Below are 17,828 nucleotides of genomic sequence, written 5' to 3'. Positions count from 1 at the left end.
CCGAGTCTGTTACAATGCCTGCATTGGCAGCCAGGTTATTTACCACCAGCCCTACCTGGAAAGACCCCCGCAGTATTATATTCATTTCAGGTATACAATATAGTGACTCCATACTTTTACAGGCGACACGCCATACTGATTTACTCTAGCATTATTGGCCGTATTCCCTGTGCTGTACTTCACAGCCCTGTAACTTGTTTGTTTGACAACCGCCAGCTTGTACCTCCTGGACTCTTTCTAAATGCTCCTCTTCGCCCCTGGGCCCAGCTTCTGGGCTCACATTCCCTCGGTTCCATCAGAGTCTAAATTTACCCTCATTGTAATTATTCACACTGTGTCCCATCAGCTTGTGAGCAGCAGAGCTGACAGCGGCCAAAACTGGGAGCGGGGAGGGAGAGAGGGAGGGGGGACAGAAAAGAAGAGAAAAAAAGAAAGAAAACTTCACAGAGTAGGGCTGCCCAGTGTCAACTGCAAGTTGCGGGCATGGACCAGTTCCCCCCTGAAATAACTCCTAAGGACAGAGCTGGCTCATGTGTCTTCGAACATTAAAATTAGAGTGAACCAAGATTAAATGCTCCCGAGAAACTGACCAGCCTAACATTTTTCTCCTCCCTCTCTCTTTTTATAACTATGACCACAGTAGTAATTCAATTGGAAACATATCCCGTCCCTGATTGCTCCAACGCTGGCAGTAGATCATTCCCAGGGCTTGATATTTTTATTAAATGCACACTGCTGTTATTTTCTGCTGGGACTAAAAATACCTCTGACTGAGCAGCAAAGACTCAGTGGGGGCCTCCTCCCTGTTCTCTCAGAGGCCAGGACGAAGGGAGGAAGAGTAGATTGATGGGCCTGTCAATTAATTTAGGCAGCAGCTCGTTTCCAAGGAAAACTGCCCCAGATACTAACAGAACTGTAAACATAAAGATGGGGCTTCAGGCTGACAGGATGAATAACGGGAACCTACATCCCTAACCTCATTTAGACCAGTCTTTTCTCACTTCCGGCTACCCCACCACGTCACCGTTTCGGGACACTTGTAGTTTCGGCGCGTGCTGCTGCCGTGGCTGGAAAGCTATGTTCCCCTTCCTCTTGTGCGTTTGTGATCGTCTCTTAGTCCCAGCTCATCACCATCACATTTTCCGAGCCCTGGTCCAATTGAGGTGCTCCTGCCTGATTCTCCTGCTCGTTTTGCTTACTCCTGCCAAAACTCACCTTCTGCATTATCATTGATGGGTTTATGTCTGTCTGCCTGTTAGACCTTTACCTTCTTGAGAAAGGGGTTGTGTCTTCTCTTAAAAAAAAAAAAAATATTTATTTGCCTGCACTGGTTCTTAGTTATGGCATGTGGAATCTTTAATTGCAACATGTGGGATCTAGTTCCTTGATGGAACTTGATCTGTTCTGGGAATGAACCTGGGACCCTGCATTGGGAGCATGGAGTCTCAGCCACTGGACCACCAGGGAAATACCTTCCTGGCACAGAGCTGGGCCCCACAGGGCTGGGGTAGGGTGAGACAAGGGAGGCATTATGGACACAAAATTAAGGGAGTGTAGCTTTCAGGTGCTGACACTGAACTTAAACAATTCTGAGAGTGAGTGTCCCTTTAAAGTTTGCACCCAAGGCTCCTAGCTTGTCTCATCCTAGTCCCTGCCCTGGGGCCAAAGTGGTCAAAAATGATTCTTGGGTGCAGCTTTTTCCTCTGGGAAGCTCTGTCCTGTCTATTGGCTTTTATGACAGCGCACCCTTCTGGTTTTTCTCCTCACAGATCCTTCTCTGTTCCTCCTTGACTTCTTCCTCCATCTGCTCCTGAGACGTTGCTAATGAGATGCTGCTCCTCCAAGCTCTCACAATATTGTCGGTGTACGACCCATCTGCTCCTTCACTCACTCATTCATTTACTCTGGCACTAGCTGCAGAGGCCTGACCTGGCTCCAGGGACTGTTTGTAGGTGTTTCTAATATGGCAGAAAGGAAGCAGAGAATGCCTTTGCCTTCATGGAACTTACATTTTAATGGAGCGTGCAGAGGTCAGAATAGAGCATGTATCATAAAATGTTAGTTGTTTTGTTGTTCTGTAATCTTTAAGAGCAAGGGCCTTACTTTATTCAGTTCAGCTTCTCACAGTGTCTAATAACCCATTATGATGCTCAACACATGGATCAATCAATGAGCACTTGAATGAATGAATGATTGAATGGAGACCGAGCTTATTTTATTAAATTTTTTTTCTTAACTTTAAAAAAATTTATTTGGAGACCCAGTTAATTATTTATTTTTTTATTTTCTTAAACATTTTTTTTTATTTGAAGGATGATTGATTTACAATATTGTGTTAATTTCTGCTGTATAGGAAACTGAATCAGCTACACACAGACACACACACACACACACAACAGACACACACACACACATATACACACACATATATCCCCTCCCTCTTGGGTCTCCCTCCCAAGTCCAACCCATTTAGGTCATCGTGGAGCCCCGAGCTGAGCGCTCTGTGCCATAGAGCAGCTCCCCACTGGCTGTCTATTTTACACATGGTGGTGTATATATGTCAATGCTATTCTCTCAATTCATCCCACACTCTTCTTCCCCTGCTGTGTACACAAGCCTGTTCTCTACGTGGAAACCCAATTTAAAAGCAAATCAACCCTGAATAAATGCAAATAGCTTCCCTAAATTCCTTGGGCAAATTTTAATGAATTAATTAGTTATTAATTACTAGCTATTTCATTAGTTCATTCATTCATTCAACAAATGTTTGAGTGCCTCCCCTGTGCCTGGATATGTTTGAAGCACCTTGAAAACACCTGTCATGGCACCCTGCACAGTTTTTCAATTATTTGTTTATTTGCCTGTCTCCAGGATTCCTCAAGGAATGCTCAAAGAGCTCAAGGAATTCTCAAAGGAATTCCTCAAAGAGCTTGCCTAATTCATCTCTGGATCCTTTGACTTAACACAGTACCTGGTACCTCGTTGGTGCTGAACAAAAGTTCCTCGAATGAGAAGTAAAAGTTTAATAATTTACAGAGGAAAGAAATAACTGCAGCATAACAAGGAGGGTGGGTGGCTTCTACTTCTCTGAAAATTCCTGGGTTGAGGTTTTATTTATCTTAAAGTGGGCTTCCCATGTGGCGCTAGTGGTAAAGAACCCACCAACCAAGGCAGGAGACATCAGAGATGTGGGTTCGATCCCTAGGTTGGGAAGATTTCCTGAAGGAGATCATGGCAACCCACTCCAGTATTCTTGCCTGGAGAATCCCATGGACAGAGGAACATGGTGGGCTACAGTCCATAGTGTTGCAAAGAGTTGGACATGACTGAAGCAACTTAGCACACGTGAGTAATAAAATGGAGCAAATACCTAGGTTTGGAAGGAATCTTCATCCTCTCACAACTTTCTACTTTCCTTCCAACAACTTTCTACTTTCGGTGACTTTAGAATATCATTTTTGTCCCCCAGAATTACAATGATTTTAGAGGACAACTTTGTAAAAGTCAGGGAGATTCTGAGCAACCCTCTTAATCTATAATACAGAGCTTCTAGTGCAACAGCTCGCTGAGAACTTCTCTCTGCTATCACAGAAAGTAGTTTCCAAATGGACTGTTACAAACCCTTTGAGAAGATTCCAAACCTACCTCTCTATTGAGACTTAGGCCCCAGTCTTAGAGTTGTGCCTAACTCACAGTGTGACCTCAAATACACCACTTCTTTCTGAAGCTAGATTTCCTTTCTGGAAAAGGAGATTATGCTTTTTAGTTGCACAAATTCCCCTACAATTCTGATCCTTGAAGGAGTCCACATGTCTTCTCCTCCACTCTGGGGGCTAGTTCAGGAGCATCCTTCTTTTGGCTTCTAATTGCTTAGGCAGGGGTCCCCAACCTCCAGGATCTAGTGCTTGATGATGTGAGATGGAGCTGATGTCATAACAGAAGAAATAAAGTACACAATAAACGCAATGTGCTGGAATCATGCCGAAACCATCCTCCCACCCCAATCTGTGGAAAAATTGTCTTCCACGAAACCAATCCCTGGGATCAAAAAGGTTGGGGACTGCTGGCTTAATGGAGACAAAAACTGATCTTCAGAGGAAGTATTCTTTGCTATCCCAAGATGGTCAGTTCCCAGACATTTACTGAGCATTTACTATTTATAAGATCTGCTAAAGGTGGGTGGTATTGCAAAGACTGTATTTCTACCCCCAATAAAGCTGTTGTTGAACTGTTTCCATCACTTAATGAAATCCCAGGAATATGTTATGATGTAGTTGACATCAAGCAGAGGTGAAAGAAAAGTCACAGCAGTGAGCTTTAATTAGGGAATCACAGTCTAACTGAGAATCAAACACCAGAGCAAGGGCTCAATACACTCTTTAGAGACACCATTACAGAAAGGCTCTTTCTGAAGGGCATCCCAGATCCATTATTTAGGAATCAAGAGGAAGGAAATCCCTGAAAACCTAATTAATTGGGAGAAGGGTTTAGGAACAGGGTGGAACTTGGATTTGATTCCAAAGGATGGGGGCCAAAGTTGGTGAGGAGAGAAAAACCTCTAAAGTGAGCAGGGACCCATTCTGTGCACTGGTTTATCAGTTCATTAAACCCATGATCAGAAGCACAGGTCTTCTGTGAGATCTTGGGTGGATCTGAGTCTGGGATCTGGGCCCAAGACTCAGGATTGGCTGGGGGTAGAACCAGACATCTCATTAGTATTGTGGTCATATGTGTGACATCCATCAAGGTCTTGTGTGGGCAGGTACCTTAGATGAAATTTTTCTACCTTCTCTCTGCCTCCGAGTGAGTTTTACTGTAGTAGAGTCTCTTGTAGGAGGGGAAGAGAAACACCTCCTTTCTCTGCAAGATCAGGAAGAGACCCAACACTCACTGGCCTTTTCTACCTCACTCTTAGGCTTATTTCTGCTTTTTGAGTCTTGATACTCAAAGGATGTGAGAGATCCTGTGAGCAGGAGTCCTTTGCAATGAAAAGTGAATAAAACCTGTCTGCTTATTTGGAAGATAATTAACTGAGAGGTCTTGGAGGTAAGATATGTTGGTTTCTGTTATTAGAGTCAGAAATTTGGCTTATAAAAAAAATCCTTACTATAAGATAATGTATGTGTGTGTCTATGAGTATGGTTGTGGTTGAGGTGCTTGTCTGCAAGTGTTCGTATGCATTTTGGTGGCCATTGGTTATTTTCTATTAAAATTGATAAAAAGGGGAGTTATACAAAATGGTAAGCTCCTAATAAGTTGGAGTAATTAACAATTTTTGAAAATTCTGGCTGATTCACTTGTCTGTATACCTGAAACTAACACAACATTATAAATCAACCATACTCCAATAAAAGTTTTAATAAAATTGCTAATAAGATATATATTTTTTAATTGTGGCAAAAGACACATGACATAAAACACCATTTTAATTTCAATGATTTTTAAGTGTATAGTTCAATGGCATTAAGTACGTCCACATGGTTGTACAACCATCTCTTAAACTTTTATTCATCTTCCCAAACTGAAACTCTACTGCTGAGCAATAACTCACCATTCCTCTCTACCCACAGTAGTCTGATAACTATTCTGTTTTCTGTCTATAAAACTAAATACTTCAGGTATCCCAGACAAGTGCATTCATATGAGTCACTAGCTTATTTCATTTGGCATAATACTCATAGTGTTCATTCATATTGTAGCATGTGTCAGAATTTCCTTCTTTTTTAAGGCTCAATAATATTCTGTAGTATGTATATGCTGCATTTTGTTTATTCATTTACCTGTTGAAGGACATTTGGCTTGCTTTTACCTTTTGGTTATTATAAACAATTCTGCTATGAACATGAGTATACACGTATCTTCTTTGGGGTATATACCTAGGAGTGGAATTGCTGGATTCTATGGTAATTTTACTTTTCATTTTTTTGAAGAATCACCATACCATTTTTCACAGCAACTGTACCATTTAACATTCCTATCAGCAATGCACAACATTCTAATTTCTCTGCATCCTCTCCAATAGCTATTATTTTCTGGGTTTTTTGTCCTTGTTTTTGTTTTTTATAATATCCATGCTAATGGGTATGAAATGATATCTCATTGTGGTTTTGATTTCTATTTCTCTATAGATTAGTGATATGGAATATTGTTTCATGTGCTTCTTTTTTTCCCGTTTCTATTTTTGCCTTCGATTTAAAACTAAGCTCTTCTTTTGAACCATTAAACGAATTTGTTCTGAAAAGCAATTCATTTAAATTCAGTATTGTTCAGCGCAACTCTACAGGCATTTACGGTACACATACTCTGTGCAAGATTTGGCATCATGCTTTCTCTAGGACTCTGGGTTGCTCTTTTGGGACAATCATCTAATTAGGGGAGATCCATAGATACATAAAAGTAAGCCATGAGAATTGCTACAATGAAGATGGTCAAATTACTGTATAAGTGAAGCACAGATTATTGTTGGAATACATAGGTCAACCCTTAGAAGACTCTTCGAATGATTGATTGATTCATTCATTTATTCAGTAAATACTTACCAAATATCTGATGTATTTCAGGGAATGTGCCAGATACAGGAAATGTAAAAAAGAAAAATCTCTAGTCTAATCCTGTGCCTTTATGATGATCAACTTTCTCCTTTATCGCCAAGTCATCACCAGAGAATTGAAGATCTCGACAAATGACCCTCCTGTTTTCTACCCTACTTTCGCTCTGTCCTAAGCCTTTCTACCATATTTCACATCACACTTCACTTCCTGCTTATTCTTTAATACCGTGGCTGAGGACATCTATCTTCATATTTTACCTCTGGGTTTACAACACTGATTGTGTCTGTCTTGGTCTTCCTGTGGTGACCTTCCTTGTTTCTGATTTGCATACAACCACTTAACCTATGGGCTTCCTAGGTGGCGCAGTGGTAAAAAATCTGCCTGCCAATGCAGGAGATGCGAGAGATATAGATTCGACCCCTGGGTTGGGAAGATCCCTTGGAGGAGGAAATGGCAACCCACTCCAGTATTCTTGCCTGGACAATTCTATGGACAGGGGAGTCTGGTGGGCTTCAGTCCCTGCAGTTGCAAAGAGTCGGACACAGTTGAGCGATTGAGAATGCATGCATGAGTATCTGCTGTGCGTAAACACGTGGTCTGCTCCAGCATCCGAGGGGTGGGGACTTCCCCAGAGCTGGAAGCCTCTTGTCCTCTAGGAAACATAATTTGACAATTCCTACCTCGAAGGGGATCACAGCTTGTTGTGAAAGTGATGTGTTAATGTATCAACACAGTGCAACATGCACAGTACTGGAATAGAAAGGCATTTGCAGAACAATTTGTGAACACAGAGGCCAGTTATGGAAGCTCTTACCAAAAGGACCTTTGAGCTGAGTTTTGCAGCAAGGGATGCACTTTGACCTAGCTGTAGCATTTAGTGTTTAGTATTTATTTACGTATTTAGTATGCAGCATTTAGTGCTAATGACAGGGACATTTATTAAAATGGTATAATAATTCCTAATTTTTATGGGAAATTGCAAAGTCATACTTTCTGACCAGATGTACCTTCTCACCCGACCAAGACCAACTCATTGAGTGTTATTTTCAGTTAGTGCTTGATGACTTCTGCTAATAGGGATGAAGAGGTATGAGGCTGTGATCTATACTTAGATATGTGTTCTCCAGCCCGGGGCTGTATTTTAACAGCAGAGCCTTGTGTATTAGTTGGGGGAGTACAGATGTCCAGATGAGATCCTCTGATGATGTGGTAAACAGCTTGGAAACTTTTGATACCAAAATATAAAAGTTATCTATACTATTTCCACACTGGTTCCGGTTGGTTGATTAGGTGGTGCAGAGAAAACATCGTGAGCCAAAAAGCACCACTTTAGATATTTGCATGTTGGTTGTTGTATAAGATTTCCTACATTTAATGCAAAAATTGAATGAAGCCATCAGAATATGTATCTGAGTCATTTGAAAAGTGAATGCTATAGATTTGCCACATGTCAGGAAATAGCTGCGCATCCTGTACCTTCAAGTGGATGCTTCAGTACTTGTTCTCATTTTAGTATCACTGCTTAGTTAGCATATTTTGGTGGGGGTGGAAAAAGCCATTTCATGGATGTGCATGGCAACCATCCTGAATGTAAGAAAAACCTACATTTCAGATCCTGCTCCCTCACTGCCTGGTGACTAAGTGAACTTAGACAAGTCCCTAGATGGACATGGGGAATAAGTTGGCATTGCTGTTTTCTAACTTTGTCACCAGAAAATAGAAATTGAGTTAGGATAGCAAGAAACAGGCTGGGCACAAAGAGACCTTTGATGTCACTAAACATTCCATCCATGCAGTATATAATTAAGAGAACCCAAATGTAACAAGTTTATTAATAGTAGTAACAAGGATATTAACTCAGATTTACAAGAGTCCCTCAAAACATGTTCTGAAATCTCATGAGAAGACTAAATAATTAGCATCTTTAACGTTGGTTCATTGATTTATGATGCTCTTAACAAGGACCTATTGAGGGGATAAAATGTTAATTGCACTCTCAAGCCTAATGATAATAGATATTATGTTTTGACTACCTACTGAGGGTTAGGTACTTTGTAAACAGTTGATATTCATCATCTAATTTAATACTTACCACCAACCTCATGAGGTTGACACTATTCTTATCCCTATTTTGCAATGGAGGAAATTGAGGTTTGGCAGGGTTAAGTAACTTGCCCCAAATCTAATGACTGTTAAGCAGCAGAGACCTACCCTGTCTGATGTCACAGCTGCTGCTCTGGGATTGCCTACTCAATTCCTTGCATGATCAGAATGCTGAACTACTGGTTTGCACCTATGGTGTTCCCTAGAATTTCAGATTTGAGAAAGATCCTTTCTTTCAACATCTAAACAATGAATATTTCCCTCCTTGAAATCAATGAGGAAACATCTTTCTTCCAAGAAATAGCCTTTATCTGTCACTCCTCAGGTCAAAGCTTCTCTCTGTGGTTTCCTTTAGCTTTAGGATAAAGTCCTAGCTCCATAATGAGCATTTAGTGACCTTCTAGGACTTTTCCCCATTTAACTGTCCAGTGTGAGTGCTGTATCCTAACCCAGACTCCCCGTTCAGGTCAAACAGGTCTAGTCATTGCCCTTGAATCACCTCCTTTCTCCTGCCACCCTACTGACTTAGGAGAGTTCCTGTCCATCCTCTCTGTATATCTAAAATATGTCCATTTGAAAGTGCTCATTTGCTAGGTCCCTCTCAGTTCCCAGTCCTTGGGTAGCCCAGTCTTGACATGTCAAGACATCAATTTCAAAGTAGTCTATATAGTCATTCATTTATGCACTTATTTCCTCAGTATATATTGAGCATCTGAGTTGGTGATGGACAGGGAGGCCTGGCGTGCTGCGATTCATGGGGTCGCAGAGTCGGACACGACTGAGCGACTGAACTGAACTGAATTGATGTGCTTTTATGCTATGAGTGGTCTCATAAACTAGATAACATTACTGTCATAGCTGTTTTTTAAAATTATGATTAATTTTTGTAAATGCACAGCAACCTTCCTGATAGTAGATCATATTTTCTCATCTTAAGTGAGAAAGAGAAAAACAAATATTGTCTATTAACACCCTGGTGGCAACTGTGGTAAAGAACCTGCCTGCCAATGCCCGAAATGTAAGAGATGTGGGTTTGATCCCTGGGTCGGGAAGATCCCCTGGAGGAGGAAATGGCAACCCATTCCAGGATTCTTGCCTGAAGAATCCCATGGACAGACGAGCCTGGTGGGCCACAGTCAATGGGGTTGCGAAGAGTCGGACATGACTGAAGTGACTTAGCACACACACAACACGTATGTCTGGAATCTACAGAAAGGCAGGATTGGAGACACAGATGTAGAGAACTGACTGGTGGACGCAGCAGGGGAAGGGGAGGGGGGACTGACTGAGGGGGTGACACTGACATGTGCACACTGCCGGGCGTATAATAGATGGCTAGAGGGAAGCCCCTGTATGGCACAGGAAGCTCTGTGATGACTCAGGGGGGTGCGATGGGCAGGGAGGGAGGCTCACGAGAGAGGAGATATATGTACGTATATAAAAATTCACCTCATTGCGCAGCAGAAACTACTGCAGGCCTGTAAGCAATTATGCTCCTCAAAAAGTAGAACTGGGCATTTGTCCCTTTAGCACTGCTAGAGGAATTGGTCAGCAAATGGTTTTTTAATGAATTTTGGAATCATATTGCCTTTCTACCTTATTCATTTGTAAAACACCTATAGGGCTTCAAAACATGCATAAATAATTGACAAGAAGTTTATGCCCACAAAAATATCAATGGTGGAGAAATTACCAGGGTTTAAAAAGGTGTGTTTTGGTTCATTATTTTCTGTATTATTTTCTTATAGAGAACCCAGAAGTAGGTTATATGAATGTAACTGTGAGAAGCTGTTCCTGGTATCCTTTTCTTATCTAAAGTTGAAAAGAGTACAAGCTAGGAAGCTTGGTAGAGCCATTTATTTTTTTCTTCCACAGATAATGTGTAAGAGATTTCTGGGACAAAGGTCCAGGTGGATGTTTCATAACTTTAGAGGAAGAACTTCTTTGTGGGAGTTTCACTGTTGAAGTTAACTTGAAGTACTCAGGATTTAACTCAGTTGGTCATAGCGGCTTTTGCCTCGCATATGGGATTTATTTATTTTATCCAAAACGTGTTTATTGGGATGGTTTCCCTTTCATCTTGATACAGGGTGCTTTTAGTGCTGCTTCCGTCTGAAGCAGCATCCTTCTGTAAGCCTTGCTTTTCCTCCTGTAAGCTGGCAGAGGACAGTAGGGCAGCCAACACACAAAACTACTGTTTGTGCATGGCTAAAGACGGCGGTGATTTTATAGCATCCTGGGCATTTTACATCCATGAAATAGGAATTGGGGCTCTGCACCAGCTGCTTCTTCTTGTGTTTCCTCTTCTCCTCTTCTGGAGAGGGATGAAGAAGATCCTTTGCGAGAGGCATGTTCTCGTGAGGAGGTCGTCACCACCGGAAAGGGTACATATGGGATTTATAACAAAGACATTGATAGACAACATACGTTCTGGCAATGGTTTCACCCTTAAGGAAATGGTCCAGTTGGGGATGCCCTAAAACTTCATCTCTTGAGCATCATTTCTGGGAGATGTTAACAGAAGTACTGTACACACACACAGAGGGTGTTCCCTGGACAAGTATGTTGGGAAGTACATCTTTACTAAGCACTTAATAAAAATTATAGCCTTGGATATTTACTAAGCACAAAGGCATATGAAAGTCTATCTGGAGAGTCCATTTATAATGAAATCTAGCTGACTTTTTCCCTCCAAATTATTGGACAAACTACAATGTCACCTTCCACTCCCATCCTATTTGAATTTGGTTTCTCCCCAAAGCTTTACTTCTTCATCCATTCAGTTGGCAAATTTGCATTCCCTGACACTGTGCTAGACACGGAGGTGTGGGTCACAGCCTGTCCTCAGTAGCTCATGGTCTACTGGCGGATAGATAAATACTGATGGATACACAAGATTGGGATGTAAGCTGTAAGGGAAGCACTCGCTGGGGGCTGTCAAGCAGACTAGGCAAGACCAGTGGTCCCGTAAAGAAGATCCAGGCAATGAGAAGCGTGTGAGGGCCATTGAATCAGGCTAAAGGTGAAGTTCAGCTTGATTAGGGTTTGCACAGGGCACTAGAGGGGAATGACATGAAAGAAGCAAGATATGGTATGAAAGAAGCATGAAGAACCTTACAGTGAATCCCCTATGCGTGAATGAGTTCTGATCCAAGGGCTCAGTTTAAGTCCAATTTGTTCATAAGTCAAGGTTAGCCTAGGTACCCAACTAACACAATCAGAGGGCAAGTTGAAATGTAACTTAAAACTAACATTGGTGGAATGCACTTGTTTTTTAAATAAAAAGATTTTAATGGTAAAAAATAAAAGTAACCACTATGAAAATGGTGTTTTCATAGTTTTGGGGGTGGGGTGGATAAGAGTGGGCCTGGTCAGCAGTGACTCTGGCCCTGATATCAATGGTCAAGCAAATTACAGGTGCTCAATAAATATTTATCCAAAGAAGGCAGAAGGAAGGAAATTCACTTGATTTCATGGAAGGGGACAAGGAAGCCTCTGCAAAGCCTCTCCAGGGAGCAACTAACTACACAGCCCAGTGCCCTCTCTTTTTTGCAGCTTCCCATCCAGGTGTCTTTGACTTCTTTAACTGTCTCCCTCCCAGACTCCAGGTCAACCCTCTTCAGGCTGCATCAGTGGAATGCCTGTTTGCATTTTTGGAAGTTCACAGCTTGAAAGTTCCTAAGTAGGGGACTTACTGTATTTCTAAGAGATTTTTGCCTCTGGTTTTCTAGAACAGACTCAATGACTGGGTTTATTAATCTTCATTGGGCTCTTCATTTCTTCTTTCCAGCAGCAGAGAAGGGAGGCTCACCGGGGTGACTCAGAATATGGGGAACCAGTTTCCAAAGCTGTAAGAGTTGGTCAGAACAGGAGGCAGCTCTTGATGCCTCTGGAAACTCCCCTGAGAGTGATGAGTACTCTTGATAACACAAATTTTCCCCTCTGGCAATTGTTTGTGGTATAGCACAGCCATTTATGCTTTTATTCCTCCACCGCTGCCCTCTCCTTCAAATGTGGGCATTCAGCTCACCATGGCTCTGCTTAGAAATTCCTGTAGAAAACTATATCCATGTCATGAACTGTCCTTATTGACAAATGGTGACATTGAATCCCAGATTCTTTCTAGTTCTCTAGATTCTGGCTGCATAACAATGTTTCTCCCAAGTAATTTTTAATTTTTGTCAGTTATGCATGTATGCATTTATTTGTAAAATGATAAGTAATTAGAAGAGAAATAAAATATTCATAAATAGTGGCATGTCTTATCAGGTCTTAGAACAGGGAACACCATGGTAAAATGATGTGGGGAAAAGAAAACTGTAGGTTATTTTTTCCTGTATCTGTTAATATAAAATGATGGGGTTGGACTAGTTGGTCTCTGAGGTCCCTTCTAGCGCTAATGTGATCTCTTAGATTCTATGCAGTGGTAGATGATTGTGGACAGTAGAGGTGGAGTATAATTGCCTCAATTGGATCTTTGTCTCTCACTGACTCTCTGGGAAATGGTGGGTGTGCATTTTGTTTGTTGTTAAGACTGGAAAATGTGAGCAATCATTATTGGCAACATCCACAGAATTTCCCCTGTGGTGTAAAATACAGATGAGACTTCTATAATATTATCCCTTGATAACAGAAATGTGTGATGGCTGAAATTCTCTAAGGGGCTCAGTGAGATTGTGCTTCTGGTCACCCTGGCTTGATTTGTCTATGGGATGCCCAGGCCTTGGGGCTGGTTCCAATGATCAATTTATTCATCCATCTGACAAATCTTTATTGAACATCAGTCATGTGTTGAGCATGGTGTTACGGGCTGTGGACTCAAGGGTGAATAAGAGCTCACATCATAGGGGAGCATGTATTTGCATTCCGTTCAGCAGACATCTATTGGATGCTGAGAATGTGCTCTGCTTTTGACACACAGAGGCAAATAAGAATGAGAAAAATGGCAGTCCAGTGGTTAAGATTTCACCTTCCAATATTGCTTCTGTTTTATGTTTGTTTGTTTGTCTTTTTGGCCATGAGGCATGTAGGATCTCAGCTCCCCAACTAGGGGAGTCTTTTAAAATTTTTGTGTGAATTACACTGCCTCCATCCAAGCCATGATCTTGCACCTTGCACGTGTTAGCCAATATTGTTTTTCCAAAGAAAAACCTGATATGCTTTTTTTCCTTTTTTTAATTGGAGTACACTTGGTTTATGCAGCTATGTCAGTTTCTACTGTACAGAAAAGTGAATAAACTATACGTATACACGCATCCCTCCCTTTTTGTACTCCCTTCCTATTTAGGTCACCACAGAGCACGGAGTATAGCTCCCTGTGCTATAGAGTCGGTTCTCACTAGGTTATCTATTTTATACATAGTACCACTAGTGTATGTCTGTCAGTCCCCTTCTCCCAGTTCATCCCACTCCACCATCTGCTTTTTTTACAACAAAGGATTAACTCCTCAAAGACAAATCTCCTGCCTTTTTTACTGTTGTGCTCCTGACATTCTGCAAAGAGCCTCCAACAGGAAACTCTCAACAAATACATACATAATTAAATTCAGCTTTCACCTCTCCATCTTTTGGAGGTTCTTCTTTTGCACACTTCTGCCTCTCCAGGCTTTCTCTAATCCTAAAATCCTCTATTCTACCTGGGTTCCCCTTCTCTTTCTCACCTCTCTGATTCAACAGCACTGTCTTTCTACGAGAGCAGCTCTCTGCCTTCATCACAGTGTCTGGTCCAAAGCAGATATCTAAGGTTAATTCGATGAATAAAGGAATCCTTACATGAATATATGAGTAGAGTCACGAGTCCTCGTCAGAGGACATTTCCTGGAACATGCAAACATTTGCAGCCTATTTGTACCTTCCAACTGAATTTTATGTGGCAGGAAATGAACAGCTGATTTGGGTCAGAAGGGATTCATAAAGTTAATCTGATTCATTCCTCTGAGATGCTCTGGAAAGCCAGTGAATTTGGGCAATGGTTCACCTTCTGTTGGAGGCTGGCAATGCACAGTAGCATTTTAAAGATAAACAACTTGATAATAGAAAGACTGTTTCAGCTTTTACTGTTGCTTTAAGTTTTAAGTCTTTCCCAAGTTTTAAGTCATTTTTAAGTTTTGTCTTTCCCAAACTTATATTGTGGAACCCTTTCTTCCTTCTAATATCTACTAACATCATACTGATCCAATGTCTCAATCAATAGAGTTTGGAAAATGTCAGCCTAAGCAGGCCTTCACTATTTGTGCAATTCAACTTTTACAAGGTGAATAAAATTTATTTCAATGAATATTCTCCCTGCTGTCTGAACCAATGAGGTTCAGAGGAACCTCAAAATGACATTTTTTTTTTTAAACCCACCAGAGCAGAAGTAGGTTTTAACATCCCCCTTGTCAGAGTAAGTCTTGCCTTTCGTTAGAGGGGAGGAAAAAAAAGGAGGTAATTACATAGTGATGGGAGAGCTATTCATTTTTCTCCCATTGAGCACCAATGTCAGTCTTCTCAAACAAAGGGGCTATTGAAACAGTGAATTATAAAGTTGATTTTTTCCAACTTCTAGGCACCAGCTGGGATCAATAGGAAAGGGTCTCTAGTACAGCGGAAGGCACTTATAGCCAGAGGTCTCTTATTGTTTCCTTCAAGCACTTCATGTAGTTATTCTGCATGTCATTTGTTCCTTCCATAAACATACTCTGCTTGCCAGTATCCAGACTGTCAAAACCCATCTGTGGCCTCCTTGAGTGAGTGAAGATTGAATGAACTCAGGTGCCATTTTGCTCTCCACTGTTGGGACATTCATTATGTCCCGTGCACCAAGCTGTGTGCTTGCACTGTCTTGCAAAATCCTCACAGTTACCTTGGAGATGATTCTCATAATGATGTTACAACTCTGGAAACTGAGGCTAAGAGACGTGGTCACACGCGGCCGTTATTAGGGGTCAGTGTCAAAGTTCTAACCCGGGACACATCCTCTTCGTGGCTCATGGCTTTTGCGATTGGACAGGGTGATGTCATGGGTAGAAAACGCGAACATTCAACTTGTGCTCAGGGTCAAGGGTAAGTTGGTCTGGAACAAACAGCCTCCAGCCCTTTGTGTGTGTTTTTGGGGAGCTATCACTCAGTTGCAGGAACTGCAGAGGAACTTTTCCATCCTATCTCATGCAAATTCCCTCATAGCTGCACTGGCTTTGTAAAGAATTATATTTCCTGCTGCGGTGATTAGATAGTCAGGCTCATTTAAGCCCTATCAGCCAGAACTTAGCCCTGTGTTTTGCTGGTAAATTTGTGAATAAGCTCTTCAAGCCAGCTTCTCCCCTCCCTTGTTTTTTTGCTGTGGGATAATAATTCAGGCTCTTTGTCTTCCATTTACTTCCATCGGCATTATTTCCTTTGAGATGTGCCTATTGTCTTGCTGGAAAAACAGGTGGTTTCATCCCCATGAGTGAGTGGCAGAACTGAGGATCAGAAGCGCCTAAGAGCAGGGTTGAAGGTCACACAGGTTAGCACCCTATGAACCCCGCCATCCTAGTACTTGCCAAATAGTAAGGTATCCTTTTTTAGCTGTCTCTTTTCCCCATGGTTCTAAGAGTATCTTGCAGGCAGAAATGTCTTTCACTTGTGTTTTCCTGAGATGTAACCAAGAGGACCAGTTCAGTTCAGTCGCTCAGCGTGTCCGACTCTTTGCGATCCTTGGATTGCAGCACGCCAGGCCTCCCTGTCCTTCAACAACTCCCCAAGTTTACTCAAACTCATGTCCATTGAGTCGGTGATGCCATCCAACCATTTCATCCTCTGTGAGTACCGACCATATCAATCTGTAATATATTAGAGAAATGGATCTTTGAAAGGAATCATGACTCCTGAATTTTTATCTCTTCAGAATTATATATCTAAATGCCAGCCTGACATTGCCACATGGATGCTGCAGGCATCATAACAATAACGTGACCAAAGAAAAACTCTTGATTTTCCTTTACAAACCTGTTTTCCCCTGAACTTTGCCCACCAAATAGCTTTACACTTTTTCATGCCAGAACTCTGTTATCTTTGAGTTTTCCTTTTTTTTCCAATTTTTTTTTTTTTTAATGTGGACCATTTTTTAAAAAGTCTTTACTGAATTTATTACAATATCACTTCTGCTTTATGTTTTGGACTTTTGACCTCAGGGCATGTGGGAATCTTGGCTCCTTGACCAGGGATTGAATCCGCAGCCTCCTGCATTGGAAGGCGAAGTCCCAACCACTGGACCACTAGGAAAGTCTGATTTTTTTTCTTTCTCCCACCTTCCAGGTCCAATTGGCCACAAAGTCCCCTTGACTTTCTGTTAAAATACATCTAGAATTTTCCACTTCTAATTATTTCCTCCTTCCCACCTTAGTTTAGGCCACCATCTTCTCTTACCTGAATCACGGCAAATCTTTTTCTCTCTGATCTCCCTTTTACTCTTGTCAGACTATGATGCATTCCCCATGAAGCACTCAGAGTGATCTTTTAAAAATCGTAAATGAGAGAATCTTCTGGTGGCCCAGTGGTCAGGACTCTGTGCTTCCAATGCATGGAGCACATGTTCCATCCCAGGCCAGGGAATTAAGATCCTGAATGTAGCATGGTATGGCCAGAAAAAAAAGCAAATAAGACTAAATCACTTTCTGCTTCAAGCTCTTTGCTGGTCTCCCTTATCACTGAAAAAAAATAAAAAGCAAAACTTTTCCCATGGTTTGTGAAACCCTCTGTGATCTGCCTCCTCCACCCTCTTCGACAGTGCTCTTTAGCACTCTCCAAACTCCAGCCATGCTAACCTTGATATGCCTTAAGCTTTCTAAGCTCACTGGCCTACGGGCCTTTGCGTTGGCTATTCCCCTTGTCGGGAACATCTTATTCCATCATCTTGGTTATATGACTGGTTTCTTTTCATTCAAATCTCAGCCTAAATGTGACCTTTTTAGAGAGGGTAGTCTTCTTTTAATACCCATCAGTTTAAAGTAGTCAAATAACTTTTCAAATGATCATAAGTCTCTCTTTAAACAACACTTATCCTGAAATTCATCTTGTTTCTTTCGTCTGTTGCTTCCTCCACCCGCTTTTAACTCCCTGTATTATGAGTTCCTGGGGAACAGGAACGCTCCTGTTTTATCATTGCTGTTTCTTTGTGTAGTGCTTGGGCTACAGTTGAGCCCCATGAAAATG

At 41.6% G+C, this 17,828-nt stretch overlaps 1 protein-coding gene and 1 long non-coding RNA gene across 2 annotated transcripts in view; one reads left to right on the top strand and one right to left on the bottom strand.

Moving 5' to 3' along the window:
• The window catches only part of LOC122679664, a 98,915-nt gene that overhangs the window by 34,655 nt on the left and 46,432 nt on the right, over window positions 1–17,828 (top strand). The window contains exon 6 of the long non-coding RNA XR_006336474.1: window positions 4,916–5,046. This is a non-coding gene — a long non-coding RNA (uncharacterized LOC122679664). The remainder of the gene's footprint in view (window positions 1–4,915; window positions 5,047–17,828) is intronic.
• LOC122679661 (40S ribosomal protein S27-like) lies at window positions 10,685–11,029 on the bottom strand. Its single transcript, XM_043880538.1, has one exon. The coding sequence runs from the start codon at window positions 11,003–11,005 to the stop codon at window positions 10,751–10,753; it is 255 nt and encodes an 84-aa protein (XP_043736473.1). The 5' UTR covers window positions 11,006–11,029; the 3' UTR covers window positions 10,685–10,750.

This window comes from Cervus elaphus, chromosome 21 (assembly GCF_910594005.1).
Source record: "Cervus elaphus chromosome 21, mCerEla1.1, whole genome shotgun sequence".
Taxonomy (NCBI): Eukaryota; Metazoa; Chordata; class Mammalia; order Artiodactyla; family Cervidae; genus Cervus; species Cervus elaphus.
The sequence above is the reverse complement of the archived record's forward strand: the minus strand, read 5'-3'. Positions and strand labels throughout refer to the sequence as shown.